The 19,106-nt window shown below is 42.0% G+C and overlaps 1 protein-coding gene across 1 annotated transcript in view; it reads right to left on the reverse strand.

The window, feature by feature from the left end:
- The window catches only part of LOC310989735 (inactive rhomboid protein 2-like), a 29,710-nt gene extending 11,759 nt beyond the window's left edge, over positions 1 to 17,951 (reverse strand). Inside the window, exons 1-7 of the mRNA XM_083976882.1 lie at positions 17,827 to 17,951; positions 12,437 to 12,509; positions 6,976 to 7,122; positions 4,382 to 4,533; positions 2,790 to 2,973; positions 1,953 to 2,171; positions 1,375 to 1,503 (exon numbers count right to left, since the gene is read on the reverse strand). Coding sequence (XP_083833008.1) covers positions 1,375 to 1,503; positions 1,953 to 2,171; positions 2,790 to 2,973; positions 4,382 to 4,533; positions 6,976 to 7,110 — 819 coding nt within the window. The 5' untranslated portion in view covers positions 7,111 to 7,122; positions 12,437 to 12,509; positions 17,827 to 17,951. The remainder of the gene's footprint in view (positions 1 to 1,374; positions 1,504 to 1,952; positions 2,172 to 2,789; positions 2,974 to 4,381; positions 4,534 to 6,975; positions 7,123 to 12,436; positions 12,510 to 17,826) is intronic.
- Positions 17,952 to 19,106: the final 1,155 nt, after the last annotated feature.

A 19,106-nucleotide genomic window follows, 5' to 3' on the forward strand; every position in this document is an offset into this window, starting at 1 on the left:
TGAAAGTAAGAGGTGAACATGTATGCCAAGTACAGATAGTGCAGCTGTTGTTCAACATGCTGTAAACGTTCAAAGACAAGGAAGGAAGGTAGGAGAGATAGCAAGAAAAGAAAGTAGCTGGGAAAGAAATGAGGCTGATAAAAGACGTAGATAATAGAGTGCCGAGGCGGAAGCAGGAAGTAACGGCCCCATGGGTCCTCAATTCGAAAAAAGGCTCCAGAGAAATGAACGGGAGTCCAAGATTTATTTCGTGATCCGTTTGAATTGTGCCATGACAAAAAAATATGTCCTCTACCTGTTTAAAACATCACGTTTCATGCCGAGAAATCAGCAGTTTATCGTAAAACGGCAACAGAAGAATGTATTTTGTGTGACGACGCTCTGCGGACTACAGATCTGTGTCCCACAAAAAATACGTCACCAACTGACACGGGAAAGGGCGGCATTTGGTGTGTGACGTCACCTACGCCACTTGTAGTCTTTCTGGTTACGGATTCTTCGGAATTTTATTTTACAACAAACTGCTGATTTCTCGGCATGAAACGTGATGTTTTAAACAGGTAGAGGACATATTTTTTTGTCATGGCACAATTCAAACGGATCACGAAATAAATCTTGGACTCCCGTTCATTTCTATGGAGACTTTTTTCGAATTGAGGACCCATGGGGCCGTTACTTCCTGCTTTCGCTTCGGCACTCTATAAGCACTGGTAGCGAAATGAAGTGGTGTGGAGTGTTCCTGCTGACCTTAAAGAGGAAGGAAGTTAAAGCAGAAGTAAGCGATATTTTTGTGTTAATATAAGTCTTAAATAGTTATATCTTCCGACAGCAATCACTTACATAGAGTGTTTGAACCGAAACACGGGTCTCTCAGTCCCTCTGCTCTGAGCTGAGGAGAAAACTTTTCTCGTATTCTACAAGTTTTATCCAATGAGGAGAGAGAATGGCATGAAGGGCTGTGTGTGCAGCCAGAGCCAGTCTGGTGCAGCCAAGGGATGCGCCTGAATGTGGTGACGTAGGGACGAGGGCGGTTATGGTGCGTTCAAGGCAGCCCATAACTCGTGTTTTTCCGACCTGTGAAGTGGTACCAGTTCGATCTGGTACGAGTTCACGGGTCGGAAGTTACGAGTGGCCGTTATAGTGACTTTCACAGGTAAAACAGGTCGGAAAAACACGAGTGGGTTGCCTGGAACGCTGCAAAGTCGTAAGTCGTGACTTGAAGCCGTAACTTACGGTTTCAAAAGCCTGCCTGGAACGCAGCATTAGCCAAAACGACCGGATCGCTTACTTCCGCTTTAAGATGAGAAAAAGAAATTCCAACCAAAGTTGAGGCAGAAAGAAACGAAAAAGAAAATGAGTAAAGTGGATGCTGACCTTGCTGAAGAAGAGCGACTCAGACGTGTCCGCAGAGTCCACCGTGTCCTCATCCAGCCAGCTGGGCCTGGCAAAGCTCCTCCTGGGGAAACTGCGACCTGTCTGGGAGCCTGCCAAGCCACTACGACCCTGAACACACACACACAGACATACAATTTTCTAAATTGAGTGAAGTTGTGAACAAGTTATACACTGGAAATGAGTGTCTAATTGCGCCTATTATGGTACCAAAAATATGACGGATCTGTGTGGCGTCTAAATGCTGTATATTTTAGACCCTGGAATGTGAAGTTAATCACAATCACTATGCTCAAGTTTTCTAAATTCGATTCCCATCCCACACCATGAAATCCTGTGAAATTCCACAAAAATCTGTTATCTGTTATTAAGGGATATGATGGGAATAAGTGGCCGCTGGCTGCAGTGCAGAAAGAAATACTGACACACCCACCGTACAGAGAAAAATAACATGACTCAGAGCCTTTACAATTCTCTGGCCTTCCTGATCTGGCATGCATCCCAACACACACACACACACACACACACACACACATAGACTTTCTGGTACCCCCACACACCCTGATCAGGTTGGATGCAGCTCTAATGCTCATGCGGGCGACGGACTCCCTCTTGCGTCTGGGGAAGCGGCTGTACCCGGAGCGCTGGCTGGTGAAGGAGCTGAGTGAGGTAATCCCTGGTGTGATGGGAACTTGGGTGGCATGTGGCGTCCTGGGGGAGCGACTGTCCATCTCATCTGGGCAACGGAAGGCTCTTCCTCGGGCCAGGGGATCCACAATCTACCAAAAAGAGGATTAACACGAACTACAATGAACAGGAGAGAACAAGTATTTCACTCAGCTGTGATCACCTTTAGGCCTTGCTCAGTTAACAATACTCTGAAAAAGTTGCCGTCTGTGTCAGTGTGCAGTCTACAGTACAGTATGCATGTACAATAAGAGGAAAAACAACCATCTGGACATTTTTATCGCTGGTCCTGTACAGTAGATCACAAGTACAGATGGAGGGAAGTTATGTAGAAGATGAAAAAACTAAATACTGGATGAGAGTAGACAGAGAGGAGTGCCATGATTCATGCGAGACCCTCTGTTTTATTAAAGCCAGACACATTTTTCTGTTTTCCTCCTGCTCCCATCCTTCCAGAGACATCTCTTAGTGTCATAACATAAAACAAAAAAAGAGTTATTACTAGTTGGCTGGTGGTGAAATTGAGTAGAAATGGGAATTCTTGGTGGACAGACCTCATAACACAGAGTCTCCTGTGCTCATCTGTCTCTTTGCTTCCATGCTACGACATTTTAGTCTATTAACGCAATAGGAAAAAATCTCAATCCGGATGTGAATAAATGGGCGGATTAGGATGTGTGCTTGGAACCATGTGCCTCTGTTGACAGTACCTTGGGCAGCTTGTGTGCGGCAGGTGAGTCCGGGCCCTGGTCGAAGCTGGCTGCTGTGTCAGGCTCCCTGTACTGGGCCTTCAGCTTGCCGTATCTCTGGCTGCAGTGACGCAGGCTCTTCCTCTGCCATACCTGCTGCTTGGTCTCACAGTCTTCCCCCACGCCAAACCATTGGGCTGTATTCCTGGAAGTACGGAGAGAAGATAGTGACCTCAGTATCACGTAACAGGGTTTACCCTAAGGCCAAGGCGGGCCGCCTGAGTGAATTTGGTCGCCGCCTTGATTAAAGCGTGTGTACATTCAGGGGGGCGTTCAGAAGTAGCGTCTTTTGCACACATTACTATCAATGTGGACGTATCAGGTTGTGTTTCTCCTACTGTTTCACACGGAGCTTTGCCCCGTTTGAAAGGTGAAGGAAGCCTGTCTGTAGATTGTGAATTATAGAAGAGAAACACACAAACACACACTGAACAGACATGTCCTGTGATTTTTTAAGCCTCCTTTCATATATACTGTAATAGTCGGGGTGGGTTATAAAAAACGAGGTATAAAAACTGTATAAAAACCATTTCAGAGTTCAACTGAAGCAACCCTGCAATATACAGTCAATAGTAAATATTACTAGATATTGCATGAATGTTAATACTGTGCATCAAGCAGTACACCTACTGCAATTTTCATCTTGATGCTCAACTGAGAGACTCATGGGATATGTTGCTGAAGCTGACAATAATGGATCCTCTATTGATTAGAAGGAAAACACTTTTGGTTATGAAAAAAGTTGGGAATATCATCTGAACTGATCCCTCAGGGCAGGGGTCAGCAACCTTTAGCATTAAAAGAGCTGTTTGGGCCCTTTCCCCCTGCACTGTAGGGTCAGCTGCAGCATATTCTCTTTCATTAATAATGCCAGTTTATATAATGTCTATTTCAGTATGCCGTCATTCCTTAATTTCCATGGCATAGAGCAGCCAACCATCAACCTGAATGTGAAACACAAATACATCAGTGGAGGGTCTCATTAAATTATTTCTTTCATCTGTTTAATGTGATTTCTGCCCCTGAACTTCATTGCACAGCGTATCCACATCAGGGTTGTAAGACGTCGCTTTGATTTTCACGATTGCAAGCTCTCATCTATGAGGCGCAAGCAATGTTTACGTTTTATGAAGTTCATGGTGAAAAAAACCCGACATGAGCATGACGCATATTTTGATCGTCAACATGTATTAAAACAAGTTTTATTTTACTGTCACAAGAGCACCTCAATCTCCAAGGAAATAACCATTACAACGAAAAAACAGTAACAGAGCCACAGCAGAGGGATGGAAGAGCCGCAGGTTGACGATCTCAGCCTTAGGGTGAATGACCTGCAGCGAAGAGTACATGTGCTTCTTTTAAAATAACTTTGGTGCTTTGCTGGTTGCTGTTTTTTTTTCTTGGGTCATGACCGCACTGACCATTTGTTTATCCAATGTTGGTCTTCAATTTAAAAACTGTCAGACTTGCGTCCAACTACCAAACCTCAAATTATGGGCAACATGAGCACAATTAATCATTGATTATACCAATAAACAAACTTTCCATTTTACCTGCGAATGCTTTGAGAGAGTGATGTTTGTCTCCCCAACCTTGTCCTTCTGTCTCTGGACAAGCCGCCTCCATCACCAGCTCCACTCACGCTCTCCGACACAGAACCGGCTGCTTGAACACTCTCACTTTTTTTCAGAGACGGCCGCAGAGGCTGAAAGAGAGAAGGAGAAATAATATTTCAGTTTAGAAGTCTAATTGCTGTTACAGTAAAACAAAAAACAAAAAAACATGAATAGTGCCTACACACTGTGTAAAACCGACTTTAATTAAATCAATGTTATATTTCCAATTGAACCGCTTTTAATCTATAAGACTGTCTATTGGGTGGCTGGGTTTAATATAAAGGGCCAGAATAACAACACTAAAAACATTTGACACTGAGCTCCTCCTTCTGGATGTTGTTCAGTGTTTTTCTGTAATGTGAGATGAAGTGATTCCTATGAGACCATTACTTTAACCAACAGTTGCTGAGCCTAATGGTCTGGACAACTTATAACTGTGCACAATAGGTTTAATGGTCAGTGCATAAAACAGTTGGATGCTGTGGGGTATCATGTATGCATGACATGCAGTGGCACATGCAGCTGTGACACACAGCAGTTCCTCCTCTACAGTAAATGTGGCAACTGACAATAATAGCACCTACTTTTTGGTGCATAATGTTTTAAACATAATGAAGTAAAGTTAATGTATAACGGTGAGGGCTCAGGTTTTGAAATGTGCATGTAGTTGTTTCAGAATAGCTACAGTGCATGATGAGGCAAACCTTGGCCAGATTTCATGGTTACTGCAGTCCCTGCTCAAAATGTGTCTGTCAGGGCCGAATGCTTGACCTGCATTAATCTGGAGAGCATCATCAAGTGACACAGCACTTCCTGAGCAAAACACCCTGCAGTGTGTGTGTCGACAGATAATCTTGCCTGTTACTGCTAGCCGCAAAAAAAAAGGAAATACAGAGATTACTTGATTAATAGTTGTAATTTGTCTAGACATGGAAATACTGGTGCAGGGTGAATGTGGGGCCTCTCTCTGCTTCTCTTCTTTTCTGTTTTGTAGCTACAGTTCATGCTTGAGTTCACACTACATTTGCATGTTTATTACACTAGTGGCAGTTTAGCTACAGTTTAACTGCAACCTCCTAAATTAAACTCTGTCTACCTGCTACTTTGTGAAGCTGAAACCATCGTTTGTGTTCTGAGTATGGGGCCCACAGGGGGAAAATGTATGGCCTTGTGCCCATAAACTGCAAGACAGCTGTCCAAAATGCCGCCCTGCCTGGGCAAATGGCACATTCAGAGTCAGAGAGGAATGCCACGCTACCACATTACATGAGTGAAGCCGTTTGAACTTAAAATAAAAAGCGCTGCTTTATTTTCTTTCCCTTCCTCTAAATATGCTTAGTCAAATGATTAGGAGGCATGACAGCTCCTTCCACAGAATCAGCCCATCAATCAAAATGAACTTAAGTGAACTGCTACAAGAATGTTAGGCAATATCAAAAGCCGTTTTTCAAGCAGTTTCAAATAAAACTTAAGTTCCTGTAAGAGCAACCCTCAGTTTTCTTAACATACGTATCAAGTCTATCTCAAGCTAATTGAGCTCTTAATTGATCAAAACGGCAGTTCTGAAAAACACCTAACTAGCTGTGTTTTCTAGGGCGGCTGCAAAAGTGAAGTGAAGTTTATGAGTTCCAATCATCCAATCATGTTTACACCGGTGTACGGTGTATGATACGAAGTACTTTATTAATCCCCATAGGGAAATTCATTCAATTGCATTTGTAACTGCTCAGGCTGAGCTTAATGCCCTGGTTAGATGGCATGCAAGTGATATTGGAGCTGTCTGTGAAAAGAGGAGGCAGCAACACCACACTACCTGTTGTACATTGGCCTCAAGCTGGGCAGAACGTAGCACTATGGAAACTTTAATGTCAGAGAGGAGCAGTACGTCGGCTGTGTGGTACCACTTCGGTTTTAAAACTAACCTAATACTAACTACGACCAGTGCCTCTCAGCATGGTGACCAATCTTATAAATACACTGGATCAGAGGTACAGCGTGCCCTCCCGCATATACTTTAGCCCAGGCACTACACCAGAGCTTTGTGAAAAAAAAGAAAAAGAAAAAAAAGACAGACACGTAACTTTGTTGGTCTTGTATAATAAATAAATGAGGAAAGTTAGTCTGGACCACTCCCATTCGTAAGCTGCACATAGCGTTAAATCAAGAGTTTTTCTCCGCTACAGCCAACATCAAGCCGTGCAGCAGAGACCTGTCACAGTCTCACGGTGCATTTCATTCACATCAACGTCAAGGCTCTCTGTCCTCAGACCGTCTACGTCCCAGACGATCACACAGGGGAGAACATGTAGCTGGCTCACGTGATTTGTTACTCAGTTTTATATTACCGTAATGTTTACATCAGGCTCATCTGTTAGTGCTTTGTTATGTTGTCATGATAATTATTACATGTTAATTAACGAGCCTGTAATTAACAAATTAACAAATAACAGTTATATATTCCTCTATTTTACGTTGTTATTTACACATGTTGATAGAGCATCAAACTCACCTAGTCAGCTTGGTCAGCTTACCTTTTTTGCAGGGTCGTGAGACATCTCTTCAGGCGGAGGGATGGCTATTACAAGGCTGGGCGGCTTCTTACTCTTTAGACGGCTATCCGATGGACCTCTGTTTGGAGAAGGTTCATTCCCCTCCTGCGATGACATCCTGTCAAAGTGCTGGAGACAAGAAAAGCATTAATATAACAGGAACATTTATGTCACCGATTTTATATAGCTATCATACTTATGTAAAGAGAAAGAGCCATCTTGTGATCACAACTAATTCAATATCAATCTTTGGGAGATTCACATCTGAAATGAAAATAGTCCCAATAATCTAAATTCAAAATAATGAAAAATAATTAAGTTATAAGACAGAATATAAAATCAGAATGCAGACTCTTATTATAAAAATGAACAAACTCAATATTTGGTCATCAACATCAATGGTTACAGCCTATCTCTTGTTATGTAGGATAAGTAAAAATATAACAGCCATTCTTTTCAAAGAAAAACGCTTTGGGAACTTACAATAAACATGTTATGGCAAGTCTCTTGTGGGGCATTTGTGGACCAACCCATTTACTTTATAGCCTCAATTTCTCGAAAAGGAAACTATTACAGTCTATGCAAACAAACAGTTTGAGAGCTGGCTCTCTTCCAGTTCAATCTGCTGAAACAAACATCGTTGCCAACTCCCCTTGCTTTTTGATTGCCTTGATTGGCAATATCTTAAGTGATCCTTAAAACGATCTGCATTCATTTCTAGCAGATGAGAAACGGTGTTATATAAAGGGGAGCAAACTTGTCTTTCCACACAGCGCTTAGGTAATTGCCTCAAACTAATGTAATTACTACATAAAAGGAAGAGGGGGGAGGAGAAGAAGTCAATGTTGCTTCATTTTGCACAGTGAGTACGTGCCTAAGGTATAAACACCAAACAGAATAATATTTAAATATAATATCTCTGATAATTAGGATTCATATTGCCTGTGGAAATATACAGGTTTCAACCCAGAGACCTCGAGTGGGTAATGCATGTGTGTACTACTGCATGTGTGATTTTATATTGTGACATTTCATCAGGGTGTAGCACTTTTTTTTTACTCAGTAAACCATTCATTGAATAAATAACCAGATGGATATATACCTTCAGCTTATCCAGTGACTTTAACACATAATCAATCAAAATCACATAGATGAAAAAAATATGATGATAAATGCAGTCTTTACTCATTACTGAACTGCCCAGAGAGATATATTAAAGGGGAAATCTTGGCATTAAAAGCAATACTTTAGGGGCGTTGTTTAGCTCCGTTGGTAGAGCAGGCCAGGCGCCCCATGTGCAGAGGCCAGTCCTCGCCGCATCCAGCCCCGTATCGAATCCCGACTTGGGCGGCCCTTTGCTGCATGTCATTCCCACTCTCTCTGCCTCCCCATTTCCTGTCTCTGTCTACTACTATAGGCTACTATTGATTAAAGGCAAAGCCCCCCTCCTCCCCCCCAAAAAAACAAAAACAAAAAAACTTTAAAAGCAATACTTTCAGCATACATTATTGAAAACAGCCGACACTACAATAATTCAATAATTCAGGGAACTGGTTTGCCAACTAAAACTCAGACATCGATACAGTAGAACCTAATGTAAACACTTGAACCACTAATGAAAAAGCAACTGATACACCAGCTGTTAAGCTGTTGGGAGTGACACCCGATGACATCACGTTACAGGGGTCAATAGGGCTCTCCAATAATCATGTATCCTCGAGGTGCTTAGTAATCCCCTTCCTCTGCTGTATGAATTTAAAACAACGGTGCACGTCCTTTTGTTAAAAACACGATCTGAACACATGGTGATGTGGTGGTTGAGGATTGTTCTTACGTCTGTATTTAATAAAAGTTGTTCCTGAGTGAGATCATCACATAATCATCATGTCTACAATACAAATACACCTAAACAATACCCAGTTCCACTGGAATGATGATCAACTGCATTGTGCCAAACAATCTTCATCTCCAAACTACACATCACATATCTGAATCTGTGCACATACTTTGACCCACACAGACAACACACAAGTTATATCTTAGTCCAGCTGATGTAAAAACTCATTACCTGTCTCTTTGTCTGCTTAGGGACAGAATAATATTGCCAAACTTAATTATCTCTGTCTGCCGCTCTTTACCAAATCATAGTCAACAGCGGCGCAACAACCGAGTCTATTCCTGGAACTCAGAGCGTCTCGCAGCATTGCAGTATTTCCAGAAGACCCAAAAGGCATTGCAGTCATAAACCTATAGTGTCACACTCCTTGGCCAACACATCCATTATGTCATTACGGTCTTGAAAGCCTTGAAGTTGTCCCAGAGTTGTGGTTTTAAACAAAATCAATGCGAGACCCTGAGTGTCTGCAGCAGGAATGGCAGCAGCAGAGAAATCTGACACCACCTCAGTCAATAGCCTAGTTTCCACTACAGAGCCAACACACAGTAACACAGGGCTTTACAATTAGGCTGCGTCACTTACTTTCCCTCACGCCCCAAAACAGCGTTTCTATACTACCTTTGTGCTAGTAGAGGCGCAACTTTCACTTCGGACTCACTGTGTTTTCAATTAGGTATGTTAAATATTTAATGTTTGGGCATAAAGCCTGATTCGGTCCTCGTGGGACAGAGAGGAGGCTACTGGCAATCTAACCTGTGGTTTAGTGGTGCAGTGGGTAGGGGCTGGAACTCATCCACTTAGATAATGAAATAGCAAGGAATTTGGCTAATGGACAGAGCGCTCAAGTGGCAAAGAGACTGCTGCTGACCGCATCTATCGGTGCAGACAGGCAGTTGTTAGCATCTACATGGGAAAACTGATGGGGATGGACTGCAGATTGTGTTCATCAGAGGGAAGATAACGGTAGAATATACTGAACTACAAGCCTATGTGAGACCTTAACCAGGGAAACTGAAGCTTTTTAACATTTTAGCAGTACATAGAAATATATTATTTTATATTACATTATTCATACATCATACTTTATACCCCTACACCAAGTACAATTGGAAGGGTCATGATATGAGACCAAAAACAAATTTCCACACGTGGACAATAAATTAAACTAACTAACTAACTAACTAACTAACATATAGAGCTTGGGTGTCAAACTACAGATTCCAGGGTCCAGATCCTTAACATGCTTTACTCATTCAATTATGTATTTATTGAGTAACAATAAGAAATAGTATGCTAGGTATCGGAGTGACGATGACTGATGGTTCAGCATCAAAGTCTTTGTAGTTGAATTTCATTGTTTTGTGGCACCACTGTACTGTAGGTAAGACCATTTTTCTGTTGGGCTCATATTTAGTATACGGTAGTTCATTGATATGTGATCAATGACAGGTTACAATGGTCCATTTTAAGCAGCAAGCCCACCAACAAAAAGCTCAGTTGTTGAATCCACGTCCATGTTTTTCCTCTGCTACAGTATGTCAGAGAGCAGGAGTACCACAGGGGCATGTTTGCTGCATAAACATTGAAGCTAACCATTAACCATTTGTGCACTCAGATGTATACGTATAGTGTGTAGCTCATGTGAAATTTTACATTCAAATTTAAAATTTTTTGGATAAATTACACACAGCAGAATATGTAGAGCTTCAGTTGTGTTTCTATAACCGTGGGTAGAATGACAAGAAATGAAAAGACAATGAAAAGCCAAAATAAACTCTTTGGCATATGAAGAAAAAAAGACGATTAAATAATCTTAAAACTCAGATATCGGGAGGAGGGTGGGAGCAACATGTGGACTTACTCACACAGATACCAGAGTCACATGTCAGAGCAACGAAGAGGCATGTCATCATCCATAGCTAATGTCATCACATGACATGGAACAAGTGCCCCCGCATATCTATGCCTCACTGTGGTCTATTAATTCACTGGTTCATCTAAACAGGTCCTTACTTGACTGTCCTCTTTGTGTGTGTGTGTGTGTGTGTGTGTGTGTGTGTGTGTGTGTGTGTGTGTGTGTGTGTGTGTGTGTGTGTGTGTGTGTGTGTGTGTGTGTGTGTGTGTGTGTGTGTGTGTGTGTGTGTGTGTCCTCCACCCCCTCGTGTTTAGGGATATCACATACTCCTCTGAGAGTGTGTCACCATGGTAGTCTCTTCCCACAGGGGAAACCTGCCCTGAGAATGTGCCAGTTTGTTTGTGTGTATTCCCATTTCTGTGATGTTCAAGACAGTGTTGTCTTTGTTAAGCCCGACAGGCTGGACTTTGCTCATTAACTCAGAAATTTGTATTTTTATAAATCATATTCATAATCACTTATGATTGTCAACACGTGTTGAATGTAAAAATAGCATAAACAATAATTATACAATAGGTTTTCTTGGATTATACTGTTAATATCATGAGGCCTTTAGGAGATACAGTTTCATACCCGTTGGTATCACATGTCTCAAAAAACTGAGACATCAGCCCGACTCACTCGCTATGTATTTTGGGCGTTCTTCTCACATCTGAGGCAGAGGAACAGTTGAGAAACTGCATTACGCGCCTCCACATCAGTAAAAAGGATGCTGTTGCTGCTTACTGTGTGGTGAGAAGTGTGAGCTGTTTGAGTGCCAGGCTGAAGCTCAGTCTTTCTACTTTTCCATTTTAAGCATTTAAGAGACTTGCCAGAGGAACTTGTACTAGCTCAATAAGCTTCAAATCTACTTGAGAGGTAGAGGAAGTAACAGATATCAACAACTGCAAGTGTAGCCCTTGTCACTGACCAGAGAATACTTGATACAATACAAATGAGAAGGGTTGTGAAGAGGATGAAAAAGTGTTTGTTTGTGTTGTGAGGTGGGGTTGTGAACTTGTGAATTATGTGGGAATTTCTCATTATATCTTACAGAGTAGTTCAAGCATTTGATTCAGTTATGATATTGCATACATTTTTATACAGACATGCAACTGTGTGTGAAACATGTACTGCACATTTGAAAATCACTCCAACAACCGTTCCTTCAGTTTGCAGATCAGGAGTTTTCTTCTAATTTTGTCCAACTCTTTCGCTTTGATTACTTTAGCTTTTAAGATCAAACATTACAACAAGAGATTAGGCTACAATACAATGAGACACTAACACCCCTGGGTTAGGCTGTGATCATAAAGTGTCACATGGCGGTGTTCCTGACACTGGCCTCACGCCAGTGTCACAAAGTGTGTGTAAAGCAATCCTGAGCACTAGACAAGATTACACAACGTCCTTTTTTTGTCCAGACACTTGGAGGCCTATTCACATTTTATTCAACTACAGTATTCATAATAAGCATAATTGACCTCAAGATGACAGGGTCCTGTACACTGGTACAGTCCAACACTAAAACACTGAGTCATTCTATGATGACAGTATTGAAGTGTGTCAACTGTACAGCAGAAATAGCAGTTGTTACAGAGCTGTTATTGGCTTTATTCTGAAACTCTTGGGAGGTTAAATGAGGAACTGACCTTCTGATAAATGCCTCATCACTTCTTCTTCTTAACGTCCACCAAAGTCTACGTAGATCTTCCCTCGTAGATTCTGACGGGGAGATACACAAAAACACGTAACTGTTAGTTTACCAGAGCGTTCATTTCAACAAAAATACCATTTAACAGCCTTTTAAATGAGATGAGTGCTCTTCAGGTTAACCAACACATGTTTCTTAACTTTTGCAATACAGAACAATTGCAATTGGCAACACCATAGCACATTTTCACATGGACACATCAATTGGAAAATCTGTTACATTTGACTTCATACATGCAGTTACTGAGAGGAAGTGAGACTAAATCTATAAAGACATCAGAGACTCAAGTAGTGAAGGATGAACAATGGCGGAAATGATCATTGTTTCTTTAGTACTGTATGAGTAATGACAGCGTTGATGTAATGATGATGCTTACACAGACTTTATGTTTCACACAGTCAGTAAGTGTGTGGACCACTACCGAAGTGTCAGTTTGTACGTGGGACTTGCCCACTGTAGCAGCGTTTACTGGAACAGTACAAAGAGAGACTGTCAGTCTACAGTGGCAGTCAAAACCCAAGGCCTAACACTTTAGCACTTTGGTTAGACATCAAGTATTGTTTCACTCCAGCAACTTTAATTCAGTCAAATAAAAAAAAACATATACAAAATCTAAAGGTTACAAAAAATGTACAGCCACCTAACTTCCTTGACTGCTTGACGCTTACAAAATATCTGTCTTTTGACCAAAATGGCATTTGACTGAATGGCATTCTTTGTCTGCAAGGGATGATTTAAGAATATTATGGTAACACCCTGGCATGCCCAGACTTATTACACTACTGTCATTCTCCAGAGACTGAATGATCACTGGTGACTCATTGACACCTATTTTTGCCCCATTCTCACTTTCATCTTCAGTTTATGGTTTCCATGCACGCTGCAGTAACTTTAGCATCACGCTCTGTTGACGTCTGTTTGTAATGCCTCCTCTGACTGAGAGTGGCTCTGGGACAAGAGTAATGCAGGGAACCAGGACAGGACAATTGCTGTAACACAAAGTTAAGTTGTGGTTTTTTGATTAGCAATGTAAAGTAGAATTTCTCTGTGACAGCACTGCAGTAAAACTACTCAACTATGAATCTTACGTTTGACCACTGGCCAGGACACCATGAGAGTGGATATTCATTGTCTTTATTCTTGTACCCTCCTCCTGGCCACATCGCCTACACACTACTGTTAAAAATTCCCCCCAGTCCCTCTATTTGGAAAACTGAGAGACTGAGACTCAGGCTCACACTACAAAACAGCAAGCCAATGTGGTTGCAGAAATTATACAGGAGTTAAGTGCTTACGAAAAGCTAAATGTCGTTCCCATCTCTACGTTTGATAAACACAGTTTTCCTGAAGGGATCTATCCATCTCGACTAACAGTGCTTTTGTTCCTGTCCTGTGCTGTAACTGGAAGACCAGAAAGGAGCGTGACAAAGCCTTACAATACACAGGCCGGCAGCCAACTCAAGGCAGACCGCCTTGAGAATGAAGGAGTGTGTTGCTTTAACAAGGCCTTTTTATGGCAGTCCGCCTTTATGGTAGAATTGAAATAACATCCAAGAGATAACCTTCACACATGTTTTAAAAAAGGCGGACTGGTTTGATCCGCCTGCACAGTCGCTATGCGTTTAGTGTGCGAACTGATCATAATTATGACAGCAGGACCTTAATCAGCTGAATGTTAGTAAACGTGTAGGAGAGTGTGAGTTTCAGTGGTGTGTGTCTGTGTGTTCGTACGCTTTTGAATAGTCAGACCAACAAACGAAACTGCCCACTCATTCCTCACTTCCAGCCACAATTTCTCATGTTGATGACTCTCTGGACCAAATTATGGTTCTTTACATATCACACTGCCTTTCTTTAGCTTTTCATAATAGCAGTTTGGTGCCTCACACAAATCAATAGTTCCTTCTCAAAGTCCTTCGAAGACAATGATTCAGATGCGTTTGAAGAGGACCTTGGCTTCAAACCAATCATTCCTGAAACAGTTTAAAATGTTCTTGCACCATTTTCCAAGAGCCAGCATGCCCAAACCCGCAAGACAGTGAGCCTCTATTGCAAATACCTCAGCAAGAGTATTGCGCTTGGTCCTGGTCCAAGAGTTCCTCACAATCCACTAATGTTCATACAGTGAGTGCACACGTTGTGTTTTTCTCTCCGTCATTGGTGCAACAAGTGCATGCAGACATGCGTGGAAATGTATCACCCAAAACGGCTAACTCCTGAGGGCTTTGTCAGAGAGGTTCTTCTTGTCAAGAAGCCCAGCGTAACTATTAAAACTGAGACAGACAAAGTAGCATACTGTACTGTCACAAAAAAAAAAAAAAACTGCAGTGCCAGACTCAAGTAGAGACAATTTGTCCCCTCCGGGATCTGGCAGGAAACACAAGAAAAAGCGTTTTCAATACCACAATGTTAACTAGTCTATCTTTGTATCTTGGAAGTTTTACAGCCAAAAACCTTTAAAGGGTTATGACTCTGTGGGTTTCAAAACATTTCCGGAGTGACCCAATATTTTTTAGATAATGTGTCATGCACTGTGGAACGAAGGCTGGCATGGGAGCGCAGAGAAAAAATTCCAGCAGCCCAGCCAGCGGCTTGATACTCCTGTTGAAGTGGGCTGTTGTATAAAAGAAAACGGGCACTGTACTTTCTGGGCGTGTTCACGGCTCAAAACAGATAAGATCATGGAAGGAAAGCTCTAAAGGGAAGTGATGAGCGATTTGATGGTGACAATGTGACGGACTGGAAGACACAGAATGCAAGGGAATAATAAGCCTGGGGTTTACAAATTTCTAATGAAAAGAAAGGGGGGATGGGTTGCATGGTGGTCGAGTAGCTAGAGCTGTACAAAGCAGTGATTACCAGTTCGAATCCCTAACGAGACGACCATTCCCCCAGTCTCTCTCCCTGCTCCCCAGTCCCTCACAGTGTCCTGCCTCATAAAGGCAAAACAAGCCCAAAGAACAACAAAAGTAGTTGTACACCATGCAGCTCCATGTTCCTCTCTGTTACTGGGAAGGTACCGATGAAAAAACACTAAAACCTCTGTGCAGATACACACCCTGTTATTGCATCCTAACGTCTACAGAAGAGGCAACAATCAATCTATTAAAACCATTTCACAGTTTCAGGGGGACTGCCAGGAAATCAATTAAGGGCCCTGAAAATCAACAGACACCATCTGGCAACCTCTAGAGAAATCTGCTAAATTTGTTCAAAACCAGATTTAACAGCAAACAAAACCTTATTTTTGGAAACATGAATATCAAGAACAGGATGCACAAATATGTGCCTTGTCAGTAAAGACAGAGCCTCCTCTCTGATTTTGATCAAGTGTTATGCTTATGGCTGAAATTGTGTTTTCTTACAGACTGTAAACTTTCTGATTTTTGCAGGATCTTAGTCTGACAGGTGTACAGCTGGTGAACAACATGCGAGTTCAACCATGAAAATGTAGCGACTGGGTGACATGACTGCATTTTGTTTAACGTACTGTACAACCTTCAGTGATGTTCCTCTTTTTTCTGGTGTTTCTTCACAGTTGCTGAACATCAGTATGATGCGACTGCAATGGAAAACACCACTAAAAAACACCCCATTACTCGCTGCTTCGGTGCTTCCTCTTGTTTGTTACAGTAGTTCACTGGGGGTGGGTGAAAACAAGATAAAATCATTCAATGAGGGCAGGGAAGTCCTGTTTGCAAACCCTACACCCATAGGTTATATTTAGGACTAGTTCAAGTAAATGGGTAGTCTGATGTTTTGCTTTGTTTTGATATTTTGAAAAGATAACATTAAAAAAATGTGAACAATGTGAGTATTTCTTACTGTATTGTGCAAAGTGAACGGCAAACTGCATTTTTGAAATACTGAGAGATAAATAGAAACGAAAATACACTATAAAAAGATCACTATGAACAAGAGTTCATAGACTTATTATGATTATTTAACATAATTCTTGCTTGTTAAGACAAGTTTTCTGGTATGGCAACTTCCTTTAAATTACTTTTCAAATTGAAACTGATCTGTGTTTGAGTTATCTCAAGTAGTGGTTGTATTCAATGGCTGCGTGTGACAAGCACCTTCCCATGAACAAGTGAGTCAACATCAACAGAAACTCCCTCTCCACTTATTCTAAAAATAAACAAACAAGAAGAAATGAGGGGGATAAGCATGACTTCATGTTTTTATAATCTTACCTTGAGTATCAACAGATATGGTAGAATAAAGACTGCTATGATGTTGTGATAGGCTATGTGATAAGTGTATGTAATAAGTGTATGTAAGTACAGTAAGCTAAGTGAACTGACCTGAACTCCCTGCAGAGTAGTAGCTACTGTTTATCAACTACAGCCCATCATTCAGCACATCAGAATAACTGGTGACAGGAGATAAACTATGCCACACACTGGCCCACAATTTGATCCTGTTTTCACTGTTTAGAAATCATCTGACAATAAAATTCTTCTGACAGGTATGTGAAAACACGTGTTTTTCCATTTTCAGTCCCACTGCTGCACATGCCTCTGCTTCAGCCCAAAGTGAAACATCTGATATGGTTTTATCCTCAACAGACCCGTATGAGAACTGCTGCTAAACAGAAACAGATAGCCTACAGGATTGTGAACTTTCACAGGGAGGTGGAAAGAGACAGCAAAGACGCAAACGTCACTCCTATAACTTACATTGTTTACATTAAGCAGCAGTAGGCTAGTTCAGTGGCTCAGTGGACTGTATGTCTATTTTTGGCAACCACTGAAAATCGATGTGTTTTAAAGATAAGCGACAGTGAAACCTAAACTTCTTCCTATGCCGTGCATAGCTCTGCTGTAAACGTCACTTTCGGTAATGTCCATTAAATCCTCATTAAACTGGGGTTTAGCGCGGCGTTTGAACACACCCTCCTCCATACTCTGGAAAACACATGAGTAGGGTGAAGCAGCAGACCAGAAGGACGGCACATGGTACCCATAATTCCCTTAAAAGGGACAACAGAAAGGAGGAATATGATATGCATTATGGTCTTGGCACGGTCCCGGTAACAAAGGGGCTTGCCGGGACACGCTCGCGCTCCGCGGCTCGGCTGACGTCAGGAGAAACCGTCGGTTATGAGCTTTTTGCCACCAACAGTGTTAATGTGTCCGCCTTTATAAAGCTAACACGGTCTACAGATAATAACACGCTCCCTCTGTCACACAACTTACACACGGTCGTTTTTTATATCTTCAAACTAGATAATTAGCATGGCTCCAAACACAAGTCAACTTCTAGCGGTGCACAAAGAACAACCGCGGGGTCTTTAAAATAAAATAAAAGTCTCGTTTCACTCACCTCCGAGAAGAAACAAGTGGCTTATTATTCATTCGCAGCGGGTGTATGTCCGAAACCCTGCGGTACTGCGGGCTACTTGTCGTCCACCAGCGCCGTCTACTACTTCCCTCTTTCTCTCTTCCAACATCCTTGACTGGCTGCGGCTCGGCGGAGGAGCAGGGGCGGAGCTACGGGCTGTCGTATCCACGGAGGGAAGAGCCAGGCCCGGCCAGGCCCGGCCAGCCCCTCCGACAGCAACTGCAAGGCTGCCTGCCTGGTAAAAATAGCTCAAATATTATTGAGCCGTGCTTTATTAGAAATGTAGATGAGCTGAAATTATAGTTATTTATTTTTACACATTGTGTTTGCGAGTGTATTTAGTGAAATGTATGTATTATCCCACACCACTTTCTTAAGAAAAATAAAGCAAAAAAAAAAAAAAGGTAATTGTTGGCTCCCATAAGAGCTCATAACAGTTTGGCAGCTACTGTGAAATCATATGAAAAAATGTAGGCCTATGAAGTAAGTAAGTAAGTAAGTAAGTAAGTACTTTATTTGTATAGCACCCTTCTCAGTACGAATACACAGAGTGCTTCACATCATAGATAAAACCATCATACACTACATCACAAAACGCAATAAAATAAAGAAAGTACTGTGCATATTACATAGTAATAGTACAGATCACAACATATGAGAACATCAAGTGGCACTTGATCGACCCGAGGGGGTCGAGGCAAAAACAGTGTTAAATGAGAGGAGAGTCACATCCCACTGTATCTAGCACCCAAAAGCCCTTTTAAACAGAAAAGTCTTCAGTTGACCTTTGAAACAGTCTGCCGACTGGGCAAATCTCATCTCCAGTGGGAGCAAGCTCCACATCTTCGGGGCCACTGCCCCAAAGGACCGGTCCCCCTTGGTTTTCAGACGGGTCCGAGGGACTGACAGGAGGCCCTGGTCTGCTGATCTGAGGGAACGACTGGGGGTGTGGTGATGAATGAGGTCACAGATGTAGCTAGGGGCATGGCCATGGAAAGCTTTGTAAGTGAGCAGTAAAACCTTAAATTGAATTCTGAAGGATATTGGCAACCAGTGCAGTGAGGCGAGTATGGGAGTGATGTGACAGGACTTTTTTGACCGGGTGAGAAGTCTGGCTGCTGCGTTTTGAATGAGTTGAAGGCGGTCGATGGATGACTGATTAAGGCAAGTGAATAATGAGTTACAGTAGTCCAGTCTAGATGAGATGAAGGCGTGAGTTGCCATTTCTAATTCCGGGTGAGATACTATGGAGCGGAGTTTGG

Source organism: Trachurus trachurus (genome assembly GCF_905171665.1).
Source record: "Trachurus trachurus genome assembly, chromosome: 1".
Lineage (NCBI taxonomy): Eukaryota > Metazoa > Chordata > Actinopteri > Carangiformes > Carangidae > Trachurus > Trachurus trachurus.